Genomic DNA, 25,555 nt, shown 5'->3' with positions numbered 1-25,555 from the left:
TTTGCCACGTGCGTTGTTGTGTCCACCGAGTCCCTGAGCCATGTCCAGGACAACTCCCATCCCTTGATTTTTCTCAAGGCGTCCTTCATCAGGTTTCCCAGTGTAGACTTGTAAGACTGAAGGTACACAGAACCTACAATTTCCGCACTTTTAGTTGCCTCGGGTGGACCCCAACACTATGTATGTAATACAAATGTGTATGGGGGGGGAGGGGGGTTAACAAAAATGTGGTCTGATATATGGGGTCTGAGTTTGAAAAAACACAGACCTGGACACCATATAAGGGTTAAACGCTGATATTGTACCGTACTCGTACTCTAAAAAATGTCACCGTAAATTAATGGTAACTTACTTGCAGCAAGGACGCCAGGAATTTACCGTTATTGTATGGTATAATACTGTAAATGTTTTTTACACTATGTTACCGTAAAATGGATTACAGTAAATTGGCGTGAACTTTACAGTCAATTAACGGTAAAATACTCACAGCAGATGCCAGTAATTTGCGTTTTTTTATTGTACACTGCCGTAGAATACACTATGTTACCGTATATTGGATTATGGTTTGTTATAATAAGATTACTGTTTTTGTGTTATAAATACTAGAATGTTACCGTTTACTTATAACCGTATACGTTTATTCCCCTCACAAATTAAAGAAAGACGAACAAAATAATTTCGGTCATAGTGGTTGGAGTTTATTAGATGCCTTTAAGACAAAAATGTTAGACATTTGTAACCAAGAACAAAACATAAAATATGCCGCATGTATACAATAATAAAAAATGAATCATAAAATCAACAAGGTAAACTAACTGCAACAATACGCTATGGAACACTTTCAATTGACCGCAGCAAACAGCTGGCGTCCTTAATCCAGTGACTCTATAAAACAAACCAAAATGAAATATTGTCATTGGTAAAATATTAAAATTACAAAGATGAGGAAGACAACAAGATGTAAGGAAGGAGAATATTAATCATGCTAGGAAAATAACACTTACCAACGTTACTTGGAGAGACGAGGCAATGAGAAGCTCCTCCCATGATGAACTGCCAGGTGTTCTGGATGAACTGAGATTACGTCTGACGTCACGTTCAGGAGCAGTGGGTCACGATTGACACTCAAATGACTTTTAGGCAATGAACACTTTGAATAATACAAATATTTATAATCTTTACATTCCGGCCCCTGAAACAATGGCAAAGGCGACGCATGGGATAGGGAGGGTGTGGTGTGCAACATGAAATTGGCGGTTTGAATCCTGGCTGCTCCCTGTGCCAAGTTGAAGTGTCCCTGAGCAAGACACCTAACCCCCAATTACTCCACATAAATTATGTCAAACCATGGGCGTTTTGGGTAAAAGTGACAGCTGCATGTATAGTAATGTCCTGTAAGTCAAAGTTATCATCGTATCTCATGAGATACTATCTCATCTCATTATGATGACTTACAGGACCTGTTTTTCAGTGGCTGACATGGGCTCCATACATTAACCTACAACAGATGTAGATGGATTGTGATTCACTGCACTTGTATTTCCACCACTTCATAAAATATATGTAACATGCAGTTGAATTAGGGTAGTCGTAAATTGACAGCTTTAACTGTTTATTTGTGACATTGGCCGTTAATTTACAAGCAAGGAATGGAAATTTAACTGTATGTTACAGTTATTATCACATACTGTGAGATACCGTTAGAAATACACCGTAAATCTACAGCAATTTGTTACAGTGTGCTTCTGGCCCACAGATCGATATCAAGACTGAAAAAATCAGTGCTGAACTGTAGCCAGAGCCAACTGCACCCCATGATACCATGTGTGTCGGGTTTACAGCCAACCGATAACAGACTGATTAATAATTAAGCTCCAGATGGAGACCAGTGATTATCATGCCTGTGTCGGGTTAACCAGCAGGATCGACAGACAGAGGAACTTGTACAGGACAACTGCTGGAGGACCCAGTGTCTTTAACACAGTCTGGGAGATCAGAATCAACATGTCTGTCAGTCTCACTACAGGTATGCCCTTCTGCAAACTATGGCTTTGTTCTCATGGCAGGTCCGAAGCATACTTTACCGACAGCTCTGCAGAACAGGACACAGGACAACACAGGTACACATGCAGAGATGTGTGTTACAACAGCTGATTCAGAGACTCTCTACAGGAATGAAAGGACCGAATGTGTCTGAGCTTTTCACGACAACACCTTCCTTCTCATTCCAACCTCAGCCTGGGTAAGACCGACCTTATCGGCCTATCTGTGGCTACGATAAGGAAGGACAGCTAAGTGATGTATCATTGCTAGTAAAATGTCTGTAAAAAGTACATTTGAGGTCAAATACTAAAACCTGTTTAAAAATCAAAGTGTATTCCATCGAAAACAAGAATCAATTCTGCTTTCATTAAGGATCAAGATCACAATTGAATGGTTAAAAACGGCTCAATCTCCATTTCTAATCTCCAATAAGTGGTTCACAGCTGACCGGCTTCTACCTGCTGCTACTAGACCTTCTGTGAGGAAAAGCACTCGCCTCACATTTCCGCTCACGCTGGCTCTCTGAGGCCTGAGCTGAAGGTCCAACTCAACCAACATCAACCAACCTTAAATATGTCCTCTTTCAGAAGGATGTTCTTGACCGATCATGAAACCCAACAGTCTGTAATTAGTTTCTGTTTTCTATTGTCGGTTTAAGTAGTGAAACGTGTGACTGCGTGCTGGTCAGCTGATTTCCTCGATACTGCTAGAGTTGCTTAGCCACTGGATGACTGACTTGCTGACTGAAGGGACTCGATGAGTCCGACTTCCTATAATGAGTGACTTGAGTAAAAGAGTCAAACCTTTCAAATCTCTTCAGCCACACAGTTACTGTGAATTCAGCCCCACTGCTGCCAGAGCTGACATTCCGGCATCCTCTACACCTTGTTGGATCACAGGTTAAAAAACGTTGTACTTATATTTCTGCTGTGTGCTTCGGTTTGTGCCTTCACAGCTGCAGGCAGCAGCTCCTCGGCGATCACCACGCCAGCCCCTCCTGGCACAGGTACCAGTTTGGATGCTGCCGACATCGCTGTGGTTGTAGTCTACTTCGTCTTTGTCATGGTGGTTGGGATCTGGGTAAGACCTGGAAATGGGTCCACTCATGTAACACTTCCACCTACACTATCTTTCAGCTCAGAATCAAGTCCCTCAGCTAGCTCGGTTACCGTCTGCGAGCCAGCTGCTCAGCTGTCATCATATGGAGAACCCCTGTAGGCAACCCCCCCCCCCCCACTCAAAAATATGCTCTGGATTTAGATTGGAGCTGATTTTCTGACATGAAATGTGTTTAATAACCATTTTTGTATTTCACAAATGCTATTGAACAAAGTTCACAAAGTAGTCCCAGAATATGATCAGAGAATCTCCAAGCAATTAATGCTATCAGGTATCTAGATTTGGGGTATTTCTTTCATAATCTACCTGAAGGGTGTTTGTTCTTTGTTGAGCCAGTACGTGTTTTATTCATTCTTTCGAGTAAGTAAAGTGGTGCTCATTGGTCGTAAATGTGTGATACTGCATGAGAACACTTTGGTGTTCTCTGCTGGCCTGAGCTTGACCTCTGCCCCCTCCACAGTCATCAGCGCGAGCCAATCGCAGCACCGTACAGGGCTACTTCCTGGCTGGCCGTTCAATGACGTGGTGGCCTGTGAGTACCAGACGTGTGACTGACGTGCACGTCTCTTTGTTATTCTGTTGGTAGAGGACAGGTCAGGAGTCAGTAGCATAGCGTAAACAGTATGAATAACAAATAACGAATAACCAAATCCATGCTTGGTGTGTGCATTCACTTAGTAAAATAAAAAAGCCTCCATTATTCTGAGCTGTAATATATTGACCCAAACCCACATACACAATTTGAATGATTCTTATATGTCAACAATGGAGCCGCAGAGGGTTTCCTCAGCTCTAACATGTTTTTTTAACACGTGTTAAAAACATCTGTCACTTTGTACCATTTCACACAGTTAAATCAGATTTAAAATGTCTTCTACATCTCTACTGTCTTATTAGAAGATACTCTTTAATGCTCCAATTCCCTAATGCTACTAGACTATACTTCAATTCAATTAATTTTATTTTGAATAGCCAAAAGTCCTAAATCCCAAATTTGCCTCGGAGGGCTTTAGACACATGCAACATCCTCTGCCCCGAAGTCCTCATTTGAAGACCATGTCCCTGCAGCTGCAGGTCGATACCAGCATCTCCTCCCAGGTTTCTGGATGGTATCGGCTCTGATTTCTGAGATAGATAAATAGAAAATGAATCAGTTGAATGTATTTCCCCCACATGGACAGCTTGGACAGATTGGGGCTCTTTACAAATGTCGTTGACAACGTCAGTGTGCTCAGGAATCATGCTCAGTCCCGCAGGGTGGACCAGCAGTTGATGAGTGTTGACAGTCTGACGTGAACGCCTGAGGAGTAGGTGGACCACAAGTCTCCCAAACAGCTGGATTCAGACTGTAGCTGTGAGGCTGTGGTCAAGACTTCCAGACAGGGTTACATAGATTCTTCTTAGGTTGAAGCCTGGTCATCAGACACCAGGCATGGTAATCACAACAAGGACAATTTAGTCCATCGACGTAATGAACAACTACACTGTAATACAAGCACTGTAATCTAAAGCATTTCCTAACTTTGCATGCATTCAATTGATCAAAAGTATTTCCTGTTTGCTCTGTGTGTTTCCAGATTGGAGCCTCTCTGATGTCCAGTAACGTTGGCAGCGGTTTGTTTATCGGTTTAGCAGGAACAGGAGCAGCAGGAGGAATCGCTGTTGGGGGATTTGAATGGAACGTAAGGAACACATTGTGCCTCCAGGAGATCTACTCCCGTAGTACACGCTACAACTGCAATACTGTATACAAGTGCTGGTCATATAGTTAGAATACCATCAAAAAGTGGATTTATTTCACGAATTCCATTCAAACAGTGAAACTTGTGTATTATATTCATTCATTACACACAGACTGATATATTTCAAATGTTTATTTCTTGTATTAATTGTGATGATTATAACTGACAACTAACGCAAATCCAAAATTCAGTATCTCAGAAAATTAGAATATTACTTAAGACCAATACAAAGAAAGGATTTTTAGAAATCTTGGCCAACTGAAAAGTATGAACATGAAAAGTAGGAGCATGTACAGCACTCAATAGTTAATGTCGTCTAATGCGGCGTGGAGTCGATCAGTCTGGCACTGCTCAGGTGTTATGAGAGCTCAGGGTGCTCAGATAGTGGCCTTCAGCTCTTCTGCATTGTTGGGTCTGGCATATCGCATCATCCTCTTCACAATAGATTTACTATGGGGTTAAGGACACCACCCTCATTGGACTAATCTCTGGTGGGGACGAGTCGATGGAGATGGTTGTGGATTTCTGGCGGAACAGAGCCCCACCCTCCCCCATCACCCTGTGTGACTCCCCCGTCACTATTGTGGATTCCTTCCGTTTCCTGGGCTCCATCATCACCCAGGACCTCAAGTGGGAGCTGAACATCAGCTCCATCACCAAGAAGGCTCAGCAGAGGTTGTTCTTCCTGAGGCAGCTGAAGAAACTCAACCTGCCAAAGACGATGATGATCCACTTCTACACGGCCATCATCGAGTCCATCCTCTGCTCCTCCATCACCGTCTGGTACGCTGCAGCCACAGCCAAGGACAAGGGCAGGCTGCAGCGGGTCCTCCGCTCTGCAGAGAGGGTGATCGGCTGCAAACTGCCGTCCCTGCAGGACTTGTTCGCTTCCAGGTCTCTGAAGCAGCTAAAAAGATTGTGGCCGACCCCTCTCACCCTGGACAAAACCTGTTTGTGCCCCTTCCATCTGGCAGGAGGCTGAGGTCCATCAGGACTACGACCTCCCGCCACACCAACAGTTTCTTCCCGTCGGCAGTCGGGCTCATCAACAGAGCCCGGTCCCCCACTGCCTGACTATAACACTCCACCGGTCACTCCCCCTCATACTGCACACGTCACTTTAACTGCAATTCATCACTTTGTCACTCGTCACTTTGTCTCTTGTCTGTTACTTGTTCGTTAGTGCACTTTATGCTTAATACTTTTCTTTTTAACTTTTTAATATTTAAATTTTTTTAACTTGATTCCCTTGTTTTATACTAACCCATAGCCTTATTCTACTAACCCATTGCATTAGCATTTCATTCCACTTTATTTTATTACTTGTGCACTGTTGTCTTGTCTGTCTACTGTCGCGCACTAACCGCCAAGACAAATTCCTTGTATGTTTGACATATTTTGGCTAATAAATGTTTCCTGATTCCTGATTCCTGAAGGTCAGGGGAGTTTGCTGGCCAAAAGAACAGGGATACCGTGGTCCTTAAACCAGGTACTGGTTGCTTTGGCACCGTGTGCAGTCCTGTTGGAAAATGAAATCTGCATCTCCATAAAGTTGGTCAGCAGCAGGAAGGATGAAGTAAAACTCTAAAGCTTCCTGGTTGTTATGATGTGCAAACGGACCCAGATGCAACACGCTGGACCACCAAGGTTTCTCTTTCTCCAACAGGGGTTATTTATTTTCTCCGGCAGGGAAAAAACAAAGGCAACACGAAAACACAAGGCAATGGTGAGTGACAGGCAGAGGAGCTCGACTGCGTGACGCCCGAGGCTCGACGCAGGAGTTTGTAGGTGCTCAGCTGATCTCCGCGGTACTAACTGGCTACCTCTTCGGCCAGGTGAATCTCCGAGGTTCGACGCTGGACGGCAAGGGTGAAAAACAAGGGGTTATCGCAGGATCACAAGGGCTGCAACAGAATAACTCACGGCGCCGAGGTACCGGGGGGGCTTAACGGACGGACTGACAACTGGGACGAGGAAAGCCGGAGTATTTAAGTCAGCTGGTCTAATGGGACGATGAGATACAGCTGTGTCAATGGAGGAAGGCGTGGCACTGGGCGGGGCTCTGAGGACACTACTGGGGACACAGAAACAAGAGCACAAGCACATGGCAAAACAATAACAAACAGGGGAATGACATCAACATGAGGAGAGAATATGGGGGAAACAGAGGGAAAACACACCAGGGTTAGACAGGGATCCTCACACTGATATACGGCTGCGTTGACCTTGGACCTCAGAAAACACGGCGAACCAACACCAGCAGATGACATGGCACCACAAACCATCACTGACTGTGGAAACTTTACGCTGGACCTCAAGCAACGTGGATTGTGTGTCTCTCCTCTCTTCCTCCAGACGCTGGGACCCTGATTTCCAAAGGAAATGCAACATTTACTTTGGACCACTCAGCAGAGTCAGTGCAGAAGAGCTGAAGCCCACTATCGGAGCAACCTAGGCTCTCATAACACCTGAGCAGTACCACAGACTGATGCTATTCTAATTGTACGACCAGCACATGTATATAGTCAATAGGTGTATGTGGTGGATGCACCGTTGGCAGTGATGACCGGGCCACCATGGTTCAGTGGCAGAGCAAGGAGTCCTTCAATCAGAGGGTCCCAGGCTCTGCTAGTCCATGCCGAGTAACCCCTTATCCTGTAGCTGTCGTTTGCGACTGTTGGTGACTTCTGGGCAGATATACTACCATTCTCTTTACAACCCACATTTTTTGATCTGTGCATCCTATTCCAGTAAAGTGGGCGGATGTATCTTGTGTTTCTTTTTTGTGCAATGCATTGAATATAAAACTGCACAATTATCAGGCTGTGTGTGTGTCTTCATGCAGGCAGCATGGGTCCTGGTGGCACTGGGCTGGATCTTTATACCTGTCTACATCTCTGCTGGTGTGGTGACCATGCCTGAGTACCTGGCCAAGCGCTTTGGAGGCCAGAGGATACGCATCTACATGTCTGTTCTGTCACTCATCCTCTACATCTTCACCAAAATATCAGTGAGACACACGTACACACCGGCGCTGTTCATGTAACTAACGCGTCAATCAGTCATCTCTTTTGAAGGGAATGTGTTCGTCTTTGTGTTCGAGCATCTGTGTGTGTGTGTGTGTGTGTGTGTTACACAGACAGATATATTTTCAGGGGCCATGTTTATCCAGATGTCCTTGGGCTGGGACCTCTATCTGTCCACAGGCGTACTGCTGCTGGTCACTGCTGCTTACACTGTTGCTGGTAAACACACACACACTTTACTGTGAACGTATTATTATTTTGACCTTTTACCTGAAGTTCTTTGTGTTCTGTATGAAATAACAAGTTTGTTTTAGAAAATAGCCAACAGGATCATTGTTAACCCTTTTGAGCCTGTCTAAAACAACGACCCGTTTGAGGTCTTAAAGCTGATGGGCAAGCCCACTGCTCACCCCGGCCCCCGCCTTCCTGCACCATCCACAACTCTCTGTGGTTTGACCATTGCTTTAAAAATAAATAAATAAATGTTTGATCTCTGATAGAATGTAATTATTCCAATCATTCCATTGATTTCTATTATATATTGCTGAATTTGTGTATTTTCCTGTTGAGATATTATAGAAATACTCTACAATCATATCGCTGACTCACACCCTGAACAAGAAGCGGCTGCCCAAATGTCGGTGTTGCGTACACACACACATTCGTTCTTGTGCCTTCCAAGCCTGAGACGCAATGTTGAGACTTGTGCAGGGACGTGTTGGGGGACGTGTTGGGGGACGTGTTGGGGACGTTTTGGGGGGGACGTGTTGGGAGACGTTTTGGGGGAACGTGTTGAAGGACGTGTTGGGGGACGTGTTGGAGGATGTGTTGGGAGACATGTTGGAGGGGACGTTTTGGGGGGACTTGTTGGGGGACGTTTTGGGAGGGCGTGTTGGGGGGGACTTGTTGGGGGACGTTTTGTGGGGCGTGTTGCGGGGGACTTGTTGGGGGACGTTTTGGGGGGATGTGTTGGAGGATGTGTTGGGGGACGTGTTGAAGGATGTGTTGGGGGACGTGTTGGGGGACGTGTTGGCGGATGTGTTGGGAGACATGTTGTAGAGGACGTTTTGGGGGGACTTGTTGGGGGACGTTTTGGGGGGGACTTGTTGGGGGACGTTTTGGGGGGGCGTGTTGGGAGGACTTGTTGGGGGACGTTTTGGGGGACGTGTTGGGAGGACTTGTTAGAGGATGTGTTGGGGACATTTTGGGGGGGCGTGTTAGGGGGAATCATATCGCTGACTCACACCCTGAACAAGAAGCGGCTGCCCAAATGTCGGTGTTGCGTACACACACACATTCGTTCTTGTGCCTTCCAAGCCTGAGACGCAATGTTGAGACTTGTGCAGGGACGTGTTGGGGGACGTGTTGGGGACGTGTTGGAGGACGTGTTGGGGGACGTGTTGGGGACGTTTTGGGGGGGACGTGTTGGGAGACGTTTTGGGGGAACGTGTTGAAGGACGTGTTGGGGGACGTGTTGGAGGATGTGTTGGGAGACATGTTGGAGGGGACGTTTTGGGGGGACTTGTTGGGGGACGTTTTGGGAGGGCGTGTTGGGGGGGACTTGTTGGGGGACGTTTTGTGGGGCGTGTTGCGGGGGACTTGTTGGGGGACGTTTTGGGGGGATGTGTTGGAGGATGTGTTGGGGGACGTGTTGAAGGATGTGTTGGGGGACGTGTTGGGGGACGTGTTGGCGGATGTGTTGGGAGACATGTTGGAGAGGACGTTTTGGGGGGACTTGTTGGGGGACGTTTTGGGGGGGACTTGTTGGGGGACGTTTTGGGGGGGCGTGTTGGGAGGACTTGTTGGGGGACGTTTTGGGGGACGTGTTAGGAGGACTTGTTAGAGGATGTGTTGGGGACATTTTGGGGGGGCGTGTTAGGGGGGACTTGTTGGGGGACGTTTTGGGGGGATGTGTTGGAGGATGTGTTGGGGGACGTGTTGAAGGATGTGTTGGGGGACGTGTTGGGGGACGTGTTGGAGGATGTGTTGGGAGACATGTTGGAGGGGACGTTTTGGGGGGACTTGTTGGGGGACGTTTTGGGGGGGACTTGTTGGGGGACGTTTTGGGGGGGCGTGTTGGGAGGACTTGTTGGGGGACGTTTTGGGGGACGTGTTGGGAGGACTTGTTAGAGGATGTGTTGGGGACATTTTGGGGGGGCGTGTTAGGGGGAATCATATCGCTGACTCACACCCTGAACAAGAAGCGGCTGCCCAAATGTCGGTGTTGCGTACACACACACATTCGTTCTTGTGCCTTCCAAGCCTGAGACGCAATGTTGAGACTTGTGCAGGGACGTGTTGGGGGACGTGTTGGGGACGTGTTGGAGGACGTGTTGGGGGACGTGTTGGGGACGTTTTGGGGGGGACGTGTTGGGAGACGTTTTGGGGGAACGTGTTGAAGGACGTGTTGGGGGACGTGTTGGAGGATGTGTTGGGAGACATGTTGGAGGGGACGTTTTGGGGGGACTTGTTGGGGGACGTTTTGGGAGGGCGTGTTGGGGGGGACTTGTTGGGGGACGTTTTGTGGGGCGTGTTGCGGGGGACTTGTTGGGGGACGTTTTGGGGGGATGTGTTGGAGGATGTGTTGGGGGACGTGTTGAAGGATGTGTTGGGGGACGTGTTGGGGGACGTGTTGGCGGATGTGTTGGGAGACATGTTGTAGAGGACGTTTTGGGGGGACTTGTTGGGGGACGTTTTGGGGGGGACTTGTTGGGGGACGTTTTGGGGGGGCGTGTTGGGAGGACTTGTTGGGGGACGTTTTGGGGGACGTGTTGGGAGGACTTGTTAGAGGATGTGTTGGGGACATTTTGGGGGGGCGTGTTAGGGGGAATCATATCGCTGACTCACACCCTGAACAAGAAGCGGCTGCCCAAATGTCGGTGTTGCGTACACACACACATTCGTTCTTGTGCCTTCCAAGCCTGAGACGCAATGTTGAGACTTGTGCAGGGACGTGTTGGGGGACGTGTTGGGGACGTGTTGGAGGACGTGTTGGGGGACGTGTTGGGGACGTTTTGGGGGGGACGTGTTGGGAGACGTTTTGGGGGAACGTGTTGAAGGACGTGTTGGGGGACGTGTTGGAGGATGTGTTGGGAGACATGTTGGAGGGGACGTTTTGGGGGGACTTGTTGGGGGACGTTTTGGGGGGGACTTGTTGGGGGACGTTTTGGGGGGGCGTGTTGGGAGGACTTGTTGGGGGACGTTTTGGGGGACGTGTTAGGAGGACTTGTTAGAGGATGTGTTGGGGACATTTTGGGGGGGCGTGTTAGGGGGGACTTGTTGGGGGACGTTTTGGGGGGATGTGTTGGAGGATGTGTTGGGGGACGTGTTGAAGGATGTGTTGGGGGACGTGTTGGGGGACGTGTTGGAGGATGTGTTGGGAGACATGTTGGAGGGGACGTTTTGGGGGGACTTGTTGGGGGACGTTTTGGGGGGGACTTGTTGGGGGACGTTTTGGGGGGGCGTGTTGGGAGGACTTGTTGGGGGACGTTTTGGGGGACGTGTTGGGAGGACTTGTTAGAGGATGTGTTGGGGACATTTTGGGGGGGCGTGTTAGGGGGAATCATATCGCTGACTCACACCCTGAACAAGAAGCGGCTGCCCAAATGTCGGTGTTGCGTACACACACACATTCGTTCTTGTGCCTTCCAAGCCTGAGACGCAATGTTGAGACTTGTGCAGGGACGTGTTGAGGGACGTGTTGGGGACGTGTTGGAGGACGTGTTGGGGGACGTGTTGGGGACGTTTTGGGGGGGACGTGTTGGGAGACGTTTTGGGGGAACGTGTTGAAGGACGTGTTGGGGGACGTGTTGGAGGATGTGTTGGGAGACATGTTGGAGGGGACGTTTTGGGGGGACTTGTTGGGGGACGTTTTGGGAGGGCGTGTTGGGGGGGACTTGTTGGGGGACGTTTTGTGGGGCGTGTTGCGGGGGACTTGTTGGGGGACGTTTTGGGGGGATGTGTTGGAGGATGTGTTGGGGGACGTGTTGAAGGATGTGTTGGGGGACGTGTTGGGGGACGTGTTGGCGGATGTGTTGGGAGACATGTTGTAGAGGACGTTTTGGGGGGACTTGTTGGGGGACGTTTTGGGGGGGACTTGTTGGGGGACGTTTTGGGGGGGCGTGTTGGGAGGACTTGTTGGGGGACGTTTTGGGGGACGTGTTGGGAGGACTTGTTAGAGGATGTGTTGGGGACATTTTGGGGGGGCGTGTTAGGGGGAATCATATCGCTGACTCACACCCTGAACAAGAAGCGGCTGCCCAAATGTCGGTGTTGCGTACACACACACATTCGTTCTTGTGCCTTCCAAGCCTGAGACGCAATGTTGAGACTTGTGCAGGGACGTGTTGGGGGACGTGTTGGGGACGTGTTGGAGGACGTGTTGGGGGACGTGTTGGGGACGTTTTGGGGGGGACGTGTTGGGAGACGTTTTGGGGGAACGTGTTGAAGGACGTGTTGGGGGACGTGTTGGAGGATGTGTTGGGAGACATGTTGGAGGGGACGTTTTGGGGGGACTTGTTGGGGGACGTTTTGGGAGGGCGTGTTGGGGGGGACTTGTTGGGGGACGTTTTGTGGGGCGTGTTGCGGGGGACTTGTTGGGGGACGTTTTGGGGGGATGTGTTGGAGGATGTGTTGGGGGACGTGTTGAAGGATGTGTTGGGGGACGTGTTGGGGGACGTGTTGGCGGATGTGTTGGGAGACATGTTGGAGAGGACGTTTTGGGGGGACTTGTTGGGGGACGTTTTGGGGGGGACTTGTTGGGGGACGTTTTGGGGGGGCGTGTTGGGAGGACTTGTTGGGGGACGTTTTGGGGGACGTGTTAGGAGGACTTGTTAGAGGATGTGTTGGGGACATTTTGGGGGGGCGTGTTAGGGGGGACTTGTTGGGGGACGTTTTGGGGGGATGTGTTGGAGGATGTGTTGGGGGACGTGTTGAAGGATGTGTTGGGGGACGTGTTGGGGGACGTGTTGGAGGATGTGTTGGGAGACATGTTGGAGGGGACGTTTTGGGGGGACTTGTTGGGGGACGTTTTGGGGGGGACTTGTTGGGGGACGTTTTGGGGGGGCGTGTTGGGAGGACTTGTTGGGGGACGTTTTGGGGGACGTGTTGGGAGGACTTGTTAGAGGATGTGTTGGGGACATTTTGGGGGGGCGTGTTAGGGGGGACTTGTTGGGGGACGTTTTGGGGGCGTGTTGGGGGGACGTGTCGGGAGGACTTGTTGGAGGATGTGTTGGGGGACGTGTTGGGAGGACTTGTTGGAAGATGTGTTGGGGGACGTGTTGGGGGGACGTGTTGGGGGACGTGTTGGGGGGACTTGTTGGGGGACGTGTTGGGGGACGTGTTGGGGGAAGTGGAATATTTAGAATATGACCCTGTCCTTATTTTGAACAGATGGTTACATACATGTGTGTGTTTGTGTGTGTAGGTGGTTTAACAGCAGTGATCTACACGGATGCCTTTCAGACCGTGATCATGGTTGGTGGAGCCTTTACTCTTATGTTCATAGGTAAGGCACACACACACACACACACACACACACACACACACACACACACATACACACACACACACACACACATACACACACATAGATACACACACACACACACTCCTACACACACACACCTACACACACACACATAGATACACTCCTACACACACACACACACATACACACACACACACACACACATAGATACACTCCTACACACACACACACACATACACACCTACACACACACACACACACACACACACACACACACATACACATCTACACACACACACCTACACACACACACACACCTACACACACACACACACACACACACACACACACACACACACACACACACATAGATACACTCCTACACACACACACATACACACACACACCTACACACACACACACACACACCTACACACACACACACACACACACACACACATACACACACACACACCTACACACACACACACACACACACACACCTACACACACACCTACACACACCCACACACAGTTAGATAATTAATGCCATCAACGATATAACTGGTACTTGATAAAGATCGTGGAAGGAACATTTGCATGTCAACCATCTCACAGCAATAACCCCGACTCCTCCCCTGATTTATTTTTCTGTGAAAGTGAAAACATAAAACGTTCTCATTAGTCACGTCCTAGAAAGTATTTCATGGGCAAACGCAGAATGAAATGTGACGCGTGTGTTTGTTGAACATTTCCCAGCATTCTCCAAAGTGGGCTGGTATGACGGCCTTGTGGAGAGTTACATGTCAGCTGTTCCCTCGATGACCGTTGCCAACACCACCTGCCACCTACCTCGCAGGGACGCCTTCCGCCTGTTCAGGGACCCCGTGTCAGGGGACCTGCCCTGGCCAGGTCTGGTGTTTGGGCTGACGGTGCTGGCTACATGGGTCTGGTGTGCGGATCAGGTGATTTTACATCGGTAGTCATTACAAATGGGTTCATGCAAATCTTTGTCTTAATGCTCCTACACAGTTTTTTCAACTGTAACAATGACGTTAAACTGCAGACTGAGCTTTATTTTGGGCTGACAGACAATCTGGAGTTGCTCACTCAAATAAGTGTCAATATGGGCGTCTTGTTGTGTATATTAGGAACAATTTCCCCTTTCTTTTACAGCCGATCTGTTAATTCCTCAAAGGGCAGTTTGAAAGTTATCTCTTGGTTTAAAGGTTAGGGTCCTACACCGTTTGTAAGAAGTGGACGTAGAAGATCACCATTGTTTTGTAGACTGCGGTTTTGAAGCTAAAAGTTCTTCCATCTTGCTTTTGCAACCAGAGGGGAAACGAGACGAAAGAGATAAGTTGAGCCAATCACTGGAAAATATATTTTTAGGTGACTGAAATGACCCACTTGAATTGCGTGAGGTGAAAACACAGTGAAAGGCTTAAAATTCTAAGACTAAAAAACAAACTGCTCCAGACAACGCAGTGGTCGAGATCTGTCACTTAAGCCTTAAGTCATGACCTGCTCTATACTCTATTTGGGCCAAAATGTATGAACATCATGCTGTAAGAAAAATGAGAATATAAACTCATAGCATATAAATTGAGTTAGTTAGGAGTGAGAGTAGAGAGAGTGGATTCATTTTCTCTTTCTATACAGTTCTGTATGGGCAGAACTGCGTATTTGTAACACATTTTTAATATCAGACAAAGACAACCCGAGTAAATTCAAAATACAGTTTACAAATGAGGATTTTATTTATTAAGGGAAAGCAGCAATCCCAACCTACATGGCCCTATGTGAAAAAGTAATTGCCCCCTAAACCTAATACCCCCCCCTTGGCGGCAACAACTGCCATCAAGCGTTTGTGATAACTGGCCATGAGTCTCTCACCCTCTTTGCAGGATTTCATTGAAATCAGCCACATTGGATGGTCTTTGAGCATTTGAGCCACAGCATCTCAACCACACTGAAGTCCAGTGGCGGCTGGTTGAAAATGTTCTAGCATCCTTGTAAGCTGCAGCCTTCAGCGGCCTTCGTAGACCTGGACCGGTCCTCCAACAACCACATAGGCTGAACCGAGCGCTCTCTGAAATGGGACGGTCTGTCCTACAGGGTCTGTCCTTTCTGCTCGCGTCATCAGCTTTACTTCCACTGCTCCCGTTGCCTAGCAACCTGCTGAGCTTAACAATAAAAGCCCTAAAACCCCAAAAATGTATGAAGTACAAACAAGGAAGATCATCTTATTTCATCCAAAAGATCCGCTTCTCCTCCGGAGCATGATATATTTCAGGCTGAGAGAAGAACTTGTTTTGGTTATTTTAAATTCAAATTAAATCTTTAGGCCGTGTACTTTCAGCTAAAAGTAATAATTCAATCTCAACGCAGAGGAGATTCCATCAATACTGTCAGTAAAAACCACAAAGAAAACACATTTATTAACTGGTACGCAGTGTTAATTTCGTCGACGAAACGTATGACAAAAAATGTTCGTTAGCGACCTTTTTTTCCATGACTAAGACGAGACTAAGACGTGACGAAAACGATCTTAAAAAATAAAAACTATGACTAAATCTATTCTAACTTTCGTTAACGAGACGAGACGAACATGTTGGTGGTTGACGAAGTCACGATACCTTTTCCCGCCTAAATTCGCACGCACCCAACAGACAACAGACAGGCAAAGTACGGCGGATATTAACGCGTCATGATGACGTCATCCACAAACCCAGGACGCTCGTATCGGTGCAGCGGTGGTTCTTGTGCACCGACTACGGACCGCGACGACTATTTTATGCTTCGGCGAGTTTGAATGTGGCTTCGTTAGTTTAGCTCAGCTGTCTCGTGTTAGCTGCCTGTTAGCAGGCTGAAGCCGCGCTGCTTCACAGAAACATGAAGACGCGTTTAAAGACTGTCGGACCTTTCTGCTCTGTTCTCTGGCGACGGCAGGCAGCGTTTCCTCGGATGAGACGGTCCGTTACAGGCTTCTCCAAACACGTCTAACATAATAAAGTCATTGCAGGTTCTGAAGCCAAGAAAATAATGTATTGCACCGATTTTGGACGTTACGGTCTCTTTAGTTGGGATAGTGGAAACAATAAAGGACCATGAAGTTTCCGGTGGCCATGTCAAAAGCATTGCAAGTAACCAGACAAAGACCACAAAGTGTTGCGTTTAGATTCCTGGTCCTCATGAAGTTGTTACGCCTTTGCCAATTTGTTAAATTGCCTCGCAAATAAATGCTTTGCTATTTGTTAAATCCAAATCCTTTCATGTAATGATTTTTCACATGTCATTTATATCAGCTCACACAAACACTTCCACCATTTGTTCTTGGCCTCCGTCACATTTTACAAGCCATTGTGGCCGCGAGTTTAAAAGTTTGCCGACCTGCTATAGACCTGTCCTAGGAGGGACATCTATAGGCCTGTCCTAGGAGGGACATCTATAGACCTGTCCTAGGAGGGACATCTGATGGACAACCAAGTACTGCAAGCTATTATTATGCAGCTGTAGACACAACACAGGGGGTCCCTGGGCCTGAGAAGGGAAGAAAAGGAGTTTAATATGGCTGTTAAATGTGACTAAAACTAATTACATTTAGTCTAGTTTTCGTCTAATATGCATTTTTTACACAAAATGAACACTGCTGGTATGCAAGGACATCTTATTTTTCTATTGCATAGGATACGAGCTCTTTTAACTTCAGATATTACAGCCGAATGTCACCACACATCGTTCTCCTTCAGCTCGATGCTGCTTCCTCCTGCTCCATAAAACACAAACAAAACTTGGTTTAAAATCACACAACAAAACAAAGGGAGCAAAGCAAGTTCATTTTTTGTGTATTTATTCTGTTCAATGATTTCACATGGGTGTTGAGTAAAATGTTTCTAACAATTACGATCAACCAACTGGGAACCCCTGAATTAAGTTATCGAAAACACATTCCTACTTTGCAGTTAAATATTGAATATTTATTCCAACATAGATTTACTATCCAAGTAAATAACACTTGGACAAACTACTTTTTGTCCAAGTCACATTTCTTTTTGTCCTCCAGCATGTTGCCAAACCAATGTTGCCCCAAGCAGAGTTTATTTATGATTGGCTAAATTGTATTTCCCACATTTTGGGCCGGCCCCAACTGGGAAGGTTCCCCACGGTTCCAGGGCGTCTCCGTTTGTGGATGGTGTCTCTCTCCGCTTCTCTGGAGTTTAAAGCCGTAGAAATGGCTTTGTAGCTCTTTCCAGACTGACGTATGTCAATGACTTTGTTTCTCGGCCCTTCGTAAATGTTGCGTTATGATGCGTTACTTTTTGAGATCTCTCTTTGAGGGCTGCTGCGCTTTGTCAGACAGGTTCTAGTTAAGGGATTTATTTAACTCAGCTTTCCAAAAACAGTTCATTCAGAATTCATCAACGGGGGGTTACTTTTTCACACCGGGCTATTTGGGTTTGGGTTGCTTTGTTCCCCTAATCCAGTGTGTGCGTCAAGGCACACTTAAGACACAGAAAAAATCTCACGGCACACCAACAACCGGAATGATATGAAAATCAATCCCAAACATAGTTTCAGCATGAGCATAATATACTCTAAGAAATCAGGGAAACGCGAGTTCTATTTGTTGTGTTTTGTTAAACTTAACATGATCCTAATGCCAAGATGGCACAGGCTTTATGCCCAGTATCTCTTAAGCCTGATTTATGTCGCTTTTCACACCTCCTCGCGTCCTTGCGTCTGTCGAGACACGCCGGTTTGCTGGTCGAGAGGAACAAAGTTGTGGAGGAAAATACGGGACAAATGTGTCCGCGATGAAAAGCATCAGTGTCGATGCACGGGGCAATAAAGTCTATGATACATGAATAAACAAATAAATAAATAGACGTGACTCTCTAGGTCGTCTTCCACAAAAACACAACAACAGCCTGTTGTTCTGGAGGTGAATCGCTCTGCAACACACACAGAACCACGAATTGAAACGAGTGCGTCGACTCAACGACGCAGACGCAGACGCAGAAACACACGCCGGCCTTAAATCTCACTTTTTTAAATTGTCGCCTCAGCAAATCTGCCTATTAATTACGCTGCGTAGCGCCACCCACAGGCAGAGTGGAGTATTGAGCCTTCATACCACCAACAGCGCGACGACACACGAACACACAAACACACAAGTTGGCTCTTTTTTTTTCACCAATGAAGTGACAGTATGTAAAACATGATTTTTATTCACGGCACACCTGACAGCCTCTCGCGGCACACTGGTTGAAAAACAATGACATTGTCATTTAAAAACTGCATTCTGTATTTACTTGGTCTTATATGAAACTGTGTTTGATCCAAAACATTTGAACGTGACAAAGATGACAAGAAAATGAGAAAGAAGAAGGGGGCAGATACTTTTTCACGGCACTACACAGAGGAGTTGGTGTTTAGTTGTGATGGTCATCATGAGGGAGAGTATTATTTCAATGCGGGTCCCTCCGACTGCAGTAAGACCAACGCGTGTGTGTGTGTGCAGGTTATAGTCCAGAGGTCTCTTTCTGCCAAGTCTTTGTCTCATGCCAAAGGAGGCAGTGTGTTGGGAGGCTACCTCAAACTGCTGCCCATGTTCTTCGTTGTGATGCCCGGCATGATCAGCCGATCGCTGTTCCCAGGTCAGTCCGTCTCATATCAAATCCTTCTATATGTCCAAGCACATCATCGTTTTGATTAATCGCCGCCTTATTAAGGCCAATTCTTTACCAAAACACATTTCCATCCAGTGTAAAAATGTATGTGCAGATGAAATAGTCCACTCTGTGTGAGGACGTCTCTGGAAGTTGAATGTGTCATTGACATTAAAAATGTCAATATCTGTGTTTTTGAAATATGGAATACTCAGTAATATTTGTAAAATATGATATTGGCGCAAATTGTATGCTTGTCCTACAGCGAGAGAGAGAGAGAGAGAGAGAGAGAGATAGATTATATCAATAAATATATATAGATATGTATATACATAAATATTCCACTGAATTGCCGGTGAGGGTCACACAAATAAGATTTTCAGTGATTTATTTCTTTGTGTTGAATATTGAACTACAAAGTGTTGCGCTTCTTGATACCTTCATGGTTTTGCATGAAATCATTTTGGGATGTTCATGTTGTTTGGCTAGCCACACCTGGAGTCCACTAGCTGCCACTGGTCATTATTATGGCTTGTGATAATAATCACAGGCCATTATAATGTCCACATTATCATATTATTGTAGTGGCCTGAAATAGATCCTCAACCTTAAATACATTTTTTCTCACTCTGTATTATCTTTTACTGAATGAATAATCAAAGGTTGGGAGCTTTTGTTCTGAAAAATTAAGAGGCAGGACAAATAAATTCAACTAACTCACTTCATCTTGTGTGTGTGTGTGTGTGTGTGTGTATGTGTGTGTGCGTGTAGATGAGGTAGCCTGTGTGGATCCAGCAGTATGTCAGGTTGTGTGTGGAGCATCAGTTGGCTGCTCCAACATTGCCTACCCTAAACTGGTGGTGGAGCTGATGCCTGTGGGTGAGTCTCTCACACACACACAACATCTTTGACGCATGTCATATTTGTAGAGGGGGGGGCAGTCTGCTCAGAGCAGCATGAATCGCATGTGGGGTCCCTGTTTTCTGTTTTTTAAACCTTCATTTGGTGACCTTCTCACAAGGTGTCACACATACACACAAGATATTTATTGTGTAACTATAATTATAACCAATTCATTTACTGTGTACAATGAAATTTGTATTTCGCTCTGCCCTCCTTCCACTACAGATGTAAAAAGAGGAGAAAAAAATCTAAATAATAAATATATAAACACACTAAAGAGCCCAATACATAAGCATATGCATACGCTATGAGGTATGTGGACACAGGTCCGACCTGCTGCCACAGACCACAGGAGACCTTCCAGGCTCGAGGCCCCTTCTCCAGCCTACAGGCGGTGAAATACTAACATTATTATATATATATATATATATATATATATATATATATATATATAACATTCTAATTGAACAGCCACATGCTTCCTGAGCTTTTAATTGCTTCTGCGTTACTATTATTTTCCCCCTAAAGATCAATGATCAATAAATGGATTGGTAGAACGTAAAGGTCTGTTCAGACCAAACACAAAGGATTTTGGTGAATAAACCTAGTCTCTAATTAAAGGTTTGTCTTTATATATACTGTATATATATATAAATAATGGGGCACCATCCTGGAATCGGGGACCAATAACAAGCTATACAGTATCATAATAGATATACGCTCAATAGATCAGTAGTCACACCAACAGAGAGAAATCAGAGGGAAAAGGTCTTCTTCCAGAAGGACGTTGGATCGGCCTGCAAACCACTGTAGGCCACCACTCTCCTTTTGTCACACGCTGCATGGTGAGGGGGCAAACAAATAGATGCAGATAATAAAGACCAGCAACATGGAGGCAACAGCTGGGGAAGTATAGCATTTGAACTGGCTTGATGGTGAGAACGTGTTTTTCTTAATTGATTCTGTTCAGTCAAGTCAGGAGTAACGAAAACCAGTTAACCACTAGTTAATCGTTTATGTGACCACAGTGTAACTTTTCTGCAGTTTCACACTTATATTAAGTCGCCAGTGTGTGAGAGTGATTTTATAAAATAACAACAATGTGAGAGTGAGCACAACTTTAATTGTGATGTAGGGAAGGGCCTGAAACCTCTAAGATTCCCCTGATATCTCACCATTGGGCCATCTGGTTGTTGTCTGTGCAGGTCTGCGCGGCCTGATGCTAGCAGTGATGCTAGCTGCTCTGATGTCATCTCTGACCTCCATCTTTAACAGCAGCTCCACTCTGTTCACCCTGGACCTCTACCACAAAGCCAGGCCTCAGGCCTCAGAGAGGGAGCTCATGGTGGTTGGAAGGTAGGGGAGCAAAGTCTGAAAAGTTTGATGTGTCTGATTGACGACGATTGATCCATTTGGTTATGTATAGTTAGCTTGTAAACATAAGACAAACTCTTTACATTCTTGGAGAGTTTTTTGGAGATCGGCCAGAGGAATTAAACCTGGACAGGTGTGGCTTGCACTAGAATCATACACTTATTCTATTAAAACTTCTGTTCCCTTGATTGCTTAACCTATTACTGTATTTCATCCTTTGTTTTCATCAGTATAAATATATGATGCTTCATATATGATTTGGTTTGGGGATTATCTCCCGTGCGATGGGAGGCTTTGGGGGCAAAGGGTGTGTGCATGTATTCAGATTGTAAAGCCTTCCGGACAAATTTGTAATTGGTGATTTTGGGCTATACCTAATAAATAAATGAATTGAATTGAATTACATTTTCTGTAATGGAGTGGAACACTACAGGTGTATTGTATAAACACAAGTCTCTCAGTTGCCATGGTTTAACCTTTCCCAAAGCTGACGTCCACCTAACGTTTGTATTTCCAGGGTGTTCATCCTGGTCTTGGTATGCGTTAGTCTGTTGTGGATTCCGGTCATCCAAACAGCCAACAGTGGACAACTGTTTGATTATATCCAATCGGTCACCAGCTTTCTAGCTCCGCCCATCACTGCTGTATTCCTAATGGCTGTCTTCTGGCCACGTGCCAACGAGCAGGTAGGTCTCTCTCACACACTTGTGCGGTGAGGACAAAGACTGACCCCTAGAGCAGGGGTCCCCAACCTCGTCGGCCTCACCGACCGGTTTCATGCTAGACGTTTTGCGGGCTGGCCTTGGAGGTGTGGTGGGTAAACAGGGCAGAGTAACAGGGCCGTTGGTGGTAGTAGTCGTTGCGGGCGGATCGGCCAGCAGGGGGTAGTACTTGCTGTGCACGGCAAAAAAACACGTGGGCGACATTAGTCAAATGAAAAAGAAGTTTCTCTTTCTCCTGCAGCCCAGTAACAAGTGGCCACGGACCAGTACCGGACCACGGGCCAGAGGTTGGGGACCACTGCTCTAGTGGATGGGATTGTAGATTCGGCATGAGTGGAGCAACAGCTACACCCAGAACCCCTGGATTTTCCACTATAATTGAATGATGTGTGTGTCTTTTCAACAAGTCAGTGGTTTAGAAAACAAATATCATTTTAGTTCAAATACTTACAGAGCTCAAAGATACATTACAGGTCATTTAGCAGACGCTTTTATCCAAAGCGACTTACATTACATTTTTAACCCATGGCTTTTTACATTTTAACCCAGGGAGCAATTAGGGGTTAGGTGTCTTGCTCAGGGACACTTTGACTTGGGAGAGCCGGGACTTGAACCACCAACCTTGCGGTTCCCAGCGCACCCTCTCTACGCGCCACAACGACCCATCAGTTCCCACCTAGAGTTCCCACCAGTCCTGTGAAGGCTTTTGGTTAATGATCACATAAATGACATATCACGTGATCTTTTAGGATATCTAAAGATTTACAGGCTTATAGGCTTGGAACCGCCTGCTGACAGAGCTTACTCCTGTGCGGTCACAAGGACATTATTAGACTCTCAGAGCAGCTGACGTAGTATAAAGAAGGACAAAGTCCTCCAAGGGCCTATGAGATGAGAGGCTGTGCGTTTAAATAAACACAGGACTTTGACACAAAGGAAAGCTCATCAGGTCATCAGAGTGTCAGTGCTGAGGTTTGAACGTAGTCATGTTACTTACCTTCTGTACTTAAATAATTCCAGGTAGGTTAAAAAGGTGTTATTTGAAGCCAAACCCCATCTTTTCCTTAACCAAGTTCTTTTGTTGCATTAGGAAAGCTAAAAGCTAACTAAACCTACGTTGGAGGTGTATTTTGAAAAGAGCCTGCATGCATCTCACGAGGGAAACAGACAGGTCCAAATGATTCTAGAGAGGAACCCAGCAGCACACAGGGCCCCTGCCGGACTTAGTCGGAATGAAATGGAATTATCCGTTTCATGTAAACACCTTTACTGTCCGACTATGTGCGGCCCGACTACGATCCGACTAACACGCCTGGATAACTCGATCCGATCCAGTTGATAGTTCGATTATTGCGGCATGTAACGGTGAATCGGATGAGGAACTGGACTTTGCGTCTTTGCGCCTGCTTGAGATCCCGACGGCGTCTTCTCTCCGTTATCAAATCAGCCGATAGCGCCATTCGCATTCGCTGTGCTCCTGTTAGCATCATGCACAGATAGTAGAGGGACGTAGCTTCACCTTGCCCTCCGTTCACCATCTTTCTCCTAATGTTGATGTTGTTGTTGTTGGTAGTGGTGAAGCGGTCAAGCGGAAATGGCTGTATCACAACTAGTTGTAATAAAAACAGCGCCACCTATCGTATCGGATATGACATGCTTTCGGCCAATGATTCGATTTATTCACTGCCGTGTATATTGGGATAAAAGCACCTCCCCCCCAAAAGACAGCATAGTCCGACTAAGCAAAGATTCCAATCATACCATCATGTAAACACACTGAGTGACCAGTGATGGGATTAGCAGTGCCGTGCTAAATGTGTGTTACTAAAAACAAGTCAACACTACTCTGTGCCAACTCTTCAACGTTGTTAAGTTTGTGGTTTGAGAGATGTTTATGTGTGTGTGTTTCTCAGGGGGCATTCTGGGGTCTGATGGTTGGACTGGTGGTTGGACTGACCCGCATGGTTCTGGAGTTCTCCTATGAGACTCCATCGTGTGGTCAGCCTGACGGTCGGCCAGCCGTCCTGGCTGATGTCCACTACCTGTACTTTGCTCTCATCCTATTGGCTCTCACCTTCCTCATCATTGCTGCTGTCAGCTTGGCCACAGCCCCTGTACCTAAAGAACATGTAAGGATCTCCTTTGTTTGTTCTGTTCTGTCTGTGTCATGGACGGAAAATGGAGGGAACTTGTTGACACACCACAGAAGCAATTGTACGGTGGCCCTGAGAGCTCAAATCAATCCAAAAGTGAATATTCTTTAATGTGAAATATGTGTGATATTTTATATCAGTGTGGGGGACTCCAGGTGGAAACAAAGGTGAACCAAGAACAGTGTCACACTCTGGGGGGGGCTGGTCTGAACCACATGTATGTGTCAGCTGACTCCTTTCCCTGTTCAGCTGTACAGGCTCACCTGGTGGTCCAGACACAGCCGAGAGCCTCGTATCGACCTCACACAACCCCCGACGACCTCTGTTCCTGCAGGCCTCCCCCCCCAGCCCGGATCCTGTTGGCGCAGAGCAGCTCTGAGGCTCTGCGGTCTGACTGGGGCCAGTTCTGCCTCGGTGTCTCAAGAGGTTGAACACAGCGAGCTGAACTCCTTGCAGGAGGCGCCGCTCTGGAGGAGAGTGTGCGATGTGAACGCCCTGCTACTGCTGGCTGTTAACGTCTTCCTCTGGGGATATTTTGCATAATAACTTGTTATCAGATGGATGTATCGGAGAGGGGTTAAACCAATCAGCTGTGTCTAGAAGAGACAGTTCACTAGTTAAGACATTTAGTAATACTGATCATGGGGATCAGTATTACTAGATGTCCTTCCACTGTTAAGGTCTATAATTTACTTTTTTACACAAACAAAGACAGCAGACTGAGGACCTGAGGGACATTTTAGATACCACTAGAACAGGGGTGCTCAATACGTCGATCTCCAAGGTACTATGGGTAGATCGCATGACAAGGTGAGGTGACATTGTCATGAACTGACGCTATACAAATAAAGTTGAGTTGTTTTGAATTAAAAAACTAGACGTCAGCCTATCAGCTATCCCGTCACTTGATTGATACACAGGACGACCAGTCAGATGACATCTGATTTTTTCCCCCGTACAATTAGGTCACTGTGCGTGTTCAAACAACGCCCCTGAGCGCTGCAAAGCTAACAAGCTAGTCGTTAGTTACATCCTCATTTTTCGCTCGGTTTTTTCCTCTTAAACGTAAGATAGGGTATAAAAATGAGTGGGGGTGCTGGACCAAGTAAAAAGAAAAAAACCTATCACTTTCATACGGAATGGGAGGAGGACTTTTTTTTCACGATGACATTTTCAAAGTGCGTTTGTCTCGTCTGCCAGTCTACCGCCGTTTCCGTTGGTGCCTTTACCCCCTGATCAGCTGGATATATCTTGACGCGTGCAGTTTGTAAAGATAAGTAGAAGTTGATCCGGTGCAATGACCATTTATTACT

The 25,555-nt window shown here is 46.6% G+C and overlaps 1 protein-coding gene across 3 annotated transcripts; it reads left to right on the top strand.

The window, feature by feature from the left end:
- Nucleotides 1-1,789: 1,789 nt before the first annotated feature.
- On the top strand, nucleotides 1,790-25,116 carry slc5a9 (solute carrier family 5 member 9). 3 transcript variants are annotated; one of them, XM_040183411.2, is made up of 14 exons: nucleotides 1,790-2,026; nucleotides 2,999-3,123; nucleotides 3,623-3,694; nucleotides 4,740-4,844; nucleotides 7,750-7,914; nucleotides 8,044-8,149; nucleotides 13,356-13,436; nucleotides 14,178-14,383; nucleotides 18,943-19,078; nucleotides 19,862-19,969; nucleotides 21,199-21,349; nucleotides 21,885-22,053; nucleotides 24,003-24,218; nucleotides 24,492-25,116. In XM_040183411.2, the coding sequence occupies exons 1-14, from the start codon at nucleotides 1,879-1,881 to the stop codon at nucleotides 24,783-24,785; spliced, it is 2,082 nt and encodes a 693-aa protein (XP_040039345.2). In that variant the 5' UTR covers nucleotides 1,790-1,878; the 3' UTR covers nucleotides 24,786-25,116. The 3 variants fall into 3 exon arrangements, with proteins under 3 accessions (XP_040039345.2, XP_077963643.1, XP_077963644.1); XM_078107517.1 differs by having other exon boundaries at nucleotides 1,887-2,026; nucleotides 2,999-3,049; XM_078107518.1 differs by lacking the exon at nucleotides 1,790-2,026 and having other exon boundaries at nucleotides 2,188-3,049.
- The last annotated feature ends 439 nt before the right edge of the window (nucleotides 25,117-25,555 follow it).

The sequence above is a fragment of the Gasterosteus aculeatus genome, chromosome 8 (assembly GCF_964276395.1).
Source record: "Gasterosteus aculeatus chromosome 8, fGasAcu3.hap1.1, whole genome shotgun sequence".
In the NCBI taxonomy this organism is placed as follows: domain Eukaryota; kingdom Metazoa; phylum Chordata; class Actinopteri; order Perciformes; family Gasterosteidae; genus Gasterosteus; species Gasterosteus aculeatus.
Note: the sequence above shows the minus strand (reverse complement) of the source record. Positions and strands in the feature narration are given on the sequence as shown.

Bases quoted from the DNA above. Each gene is read 5' to 3' on its own strand.
- slc5a9 (XM_040183411.2), top strand. From the start codon at position 1,879: ATGGAGACCAGTGATTATCATGCCTGTGTCGGGTTAACCAGCAGGATC. The intron at 2,027-2,998 runs GTATGCCCTTCT...GTGCCTTCACAG, and splicing joins GTCTGTCAGTCTCACTACAG to CTGCAGGCAGCAGCTCCTCG. The intron at 4,845-7,749 runs GTAAGGAACACA...GTCTTCATGCAG, and splicing joins TTGGGGGATTTGAATGGAAC to GCAGCATGGGTCCTGGTGGC.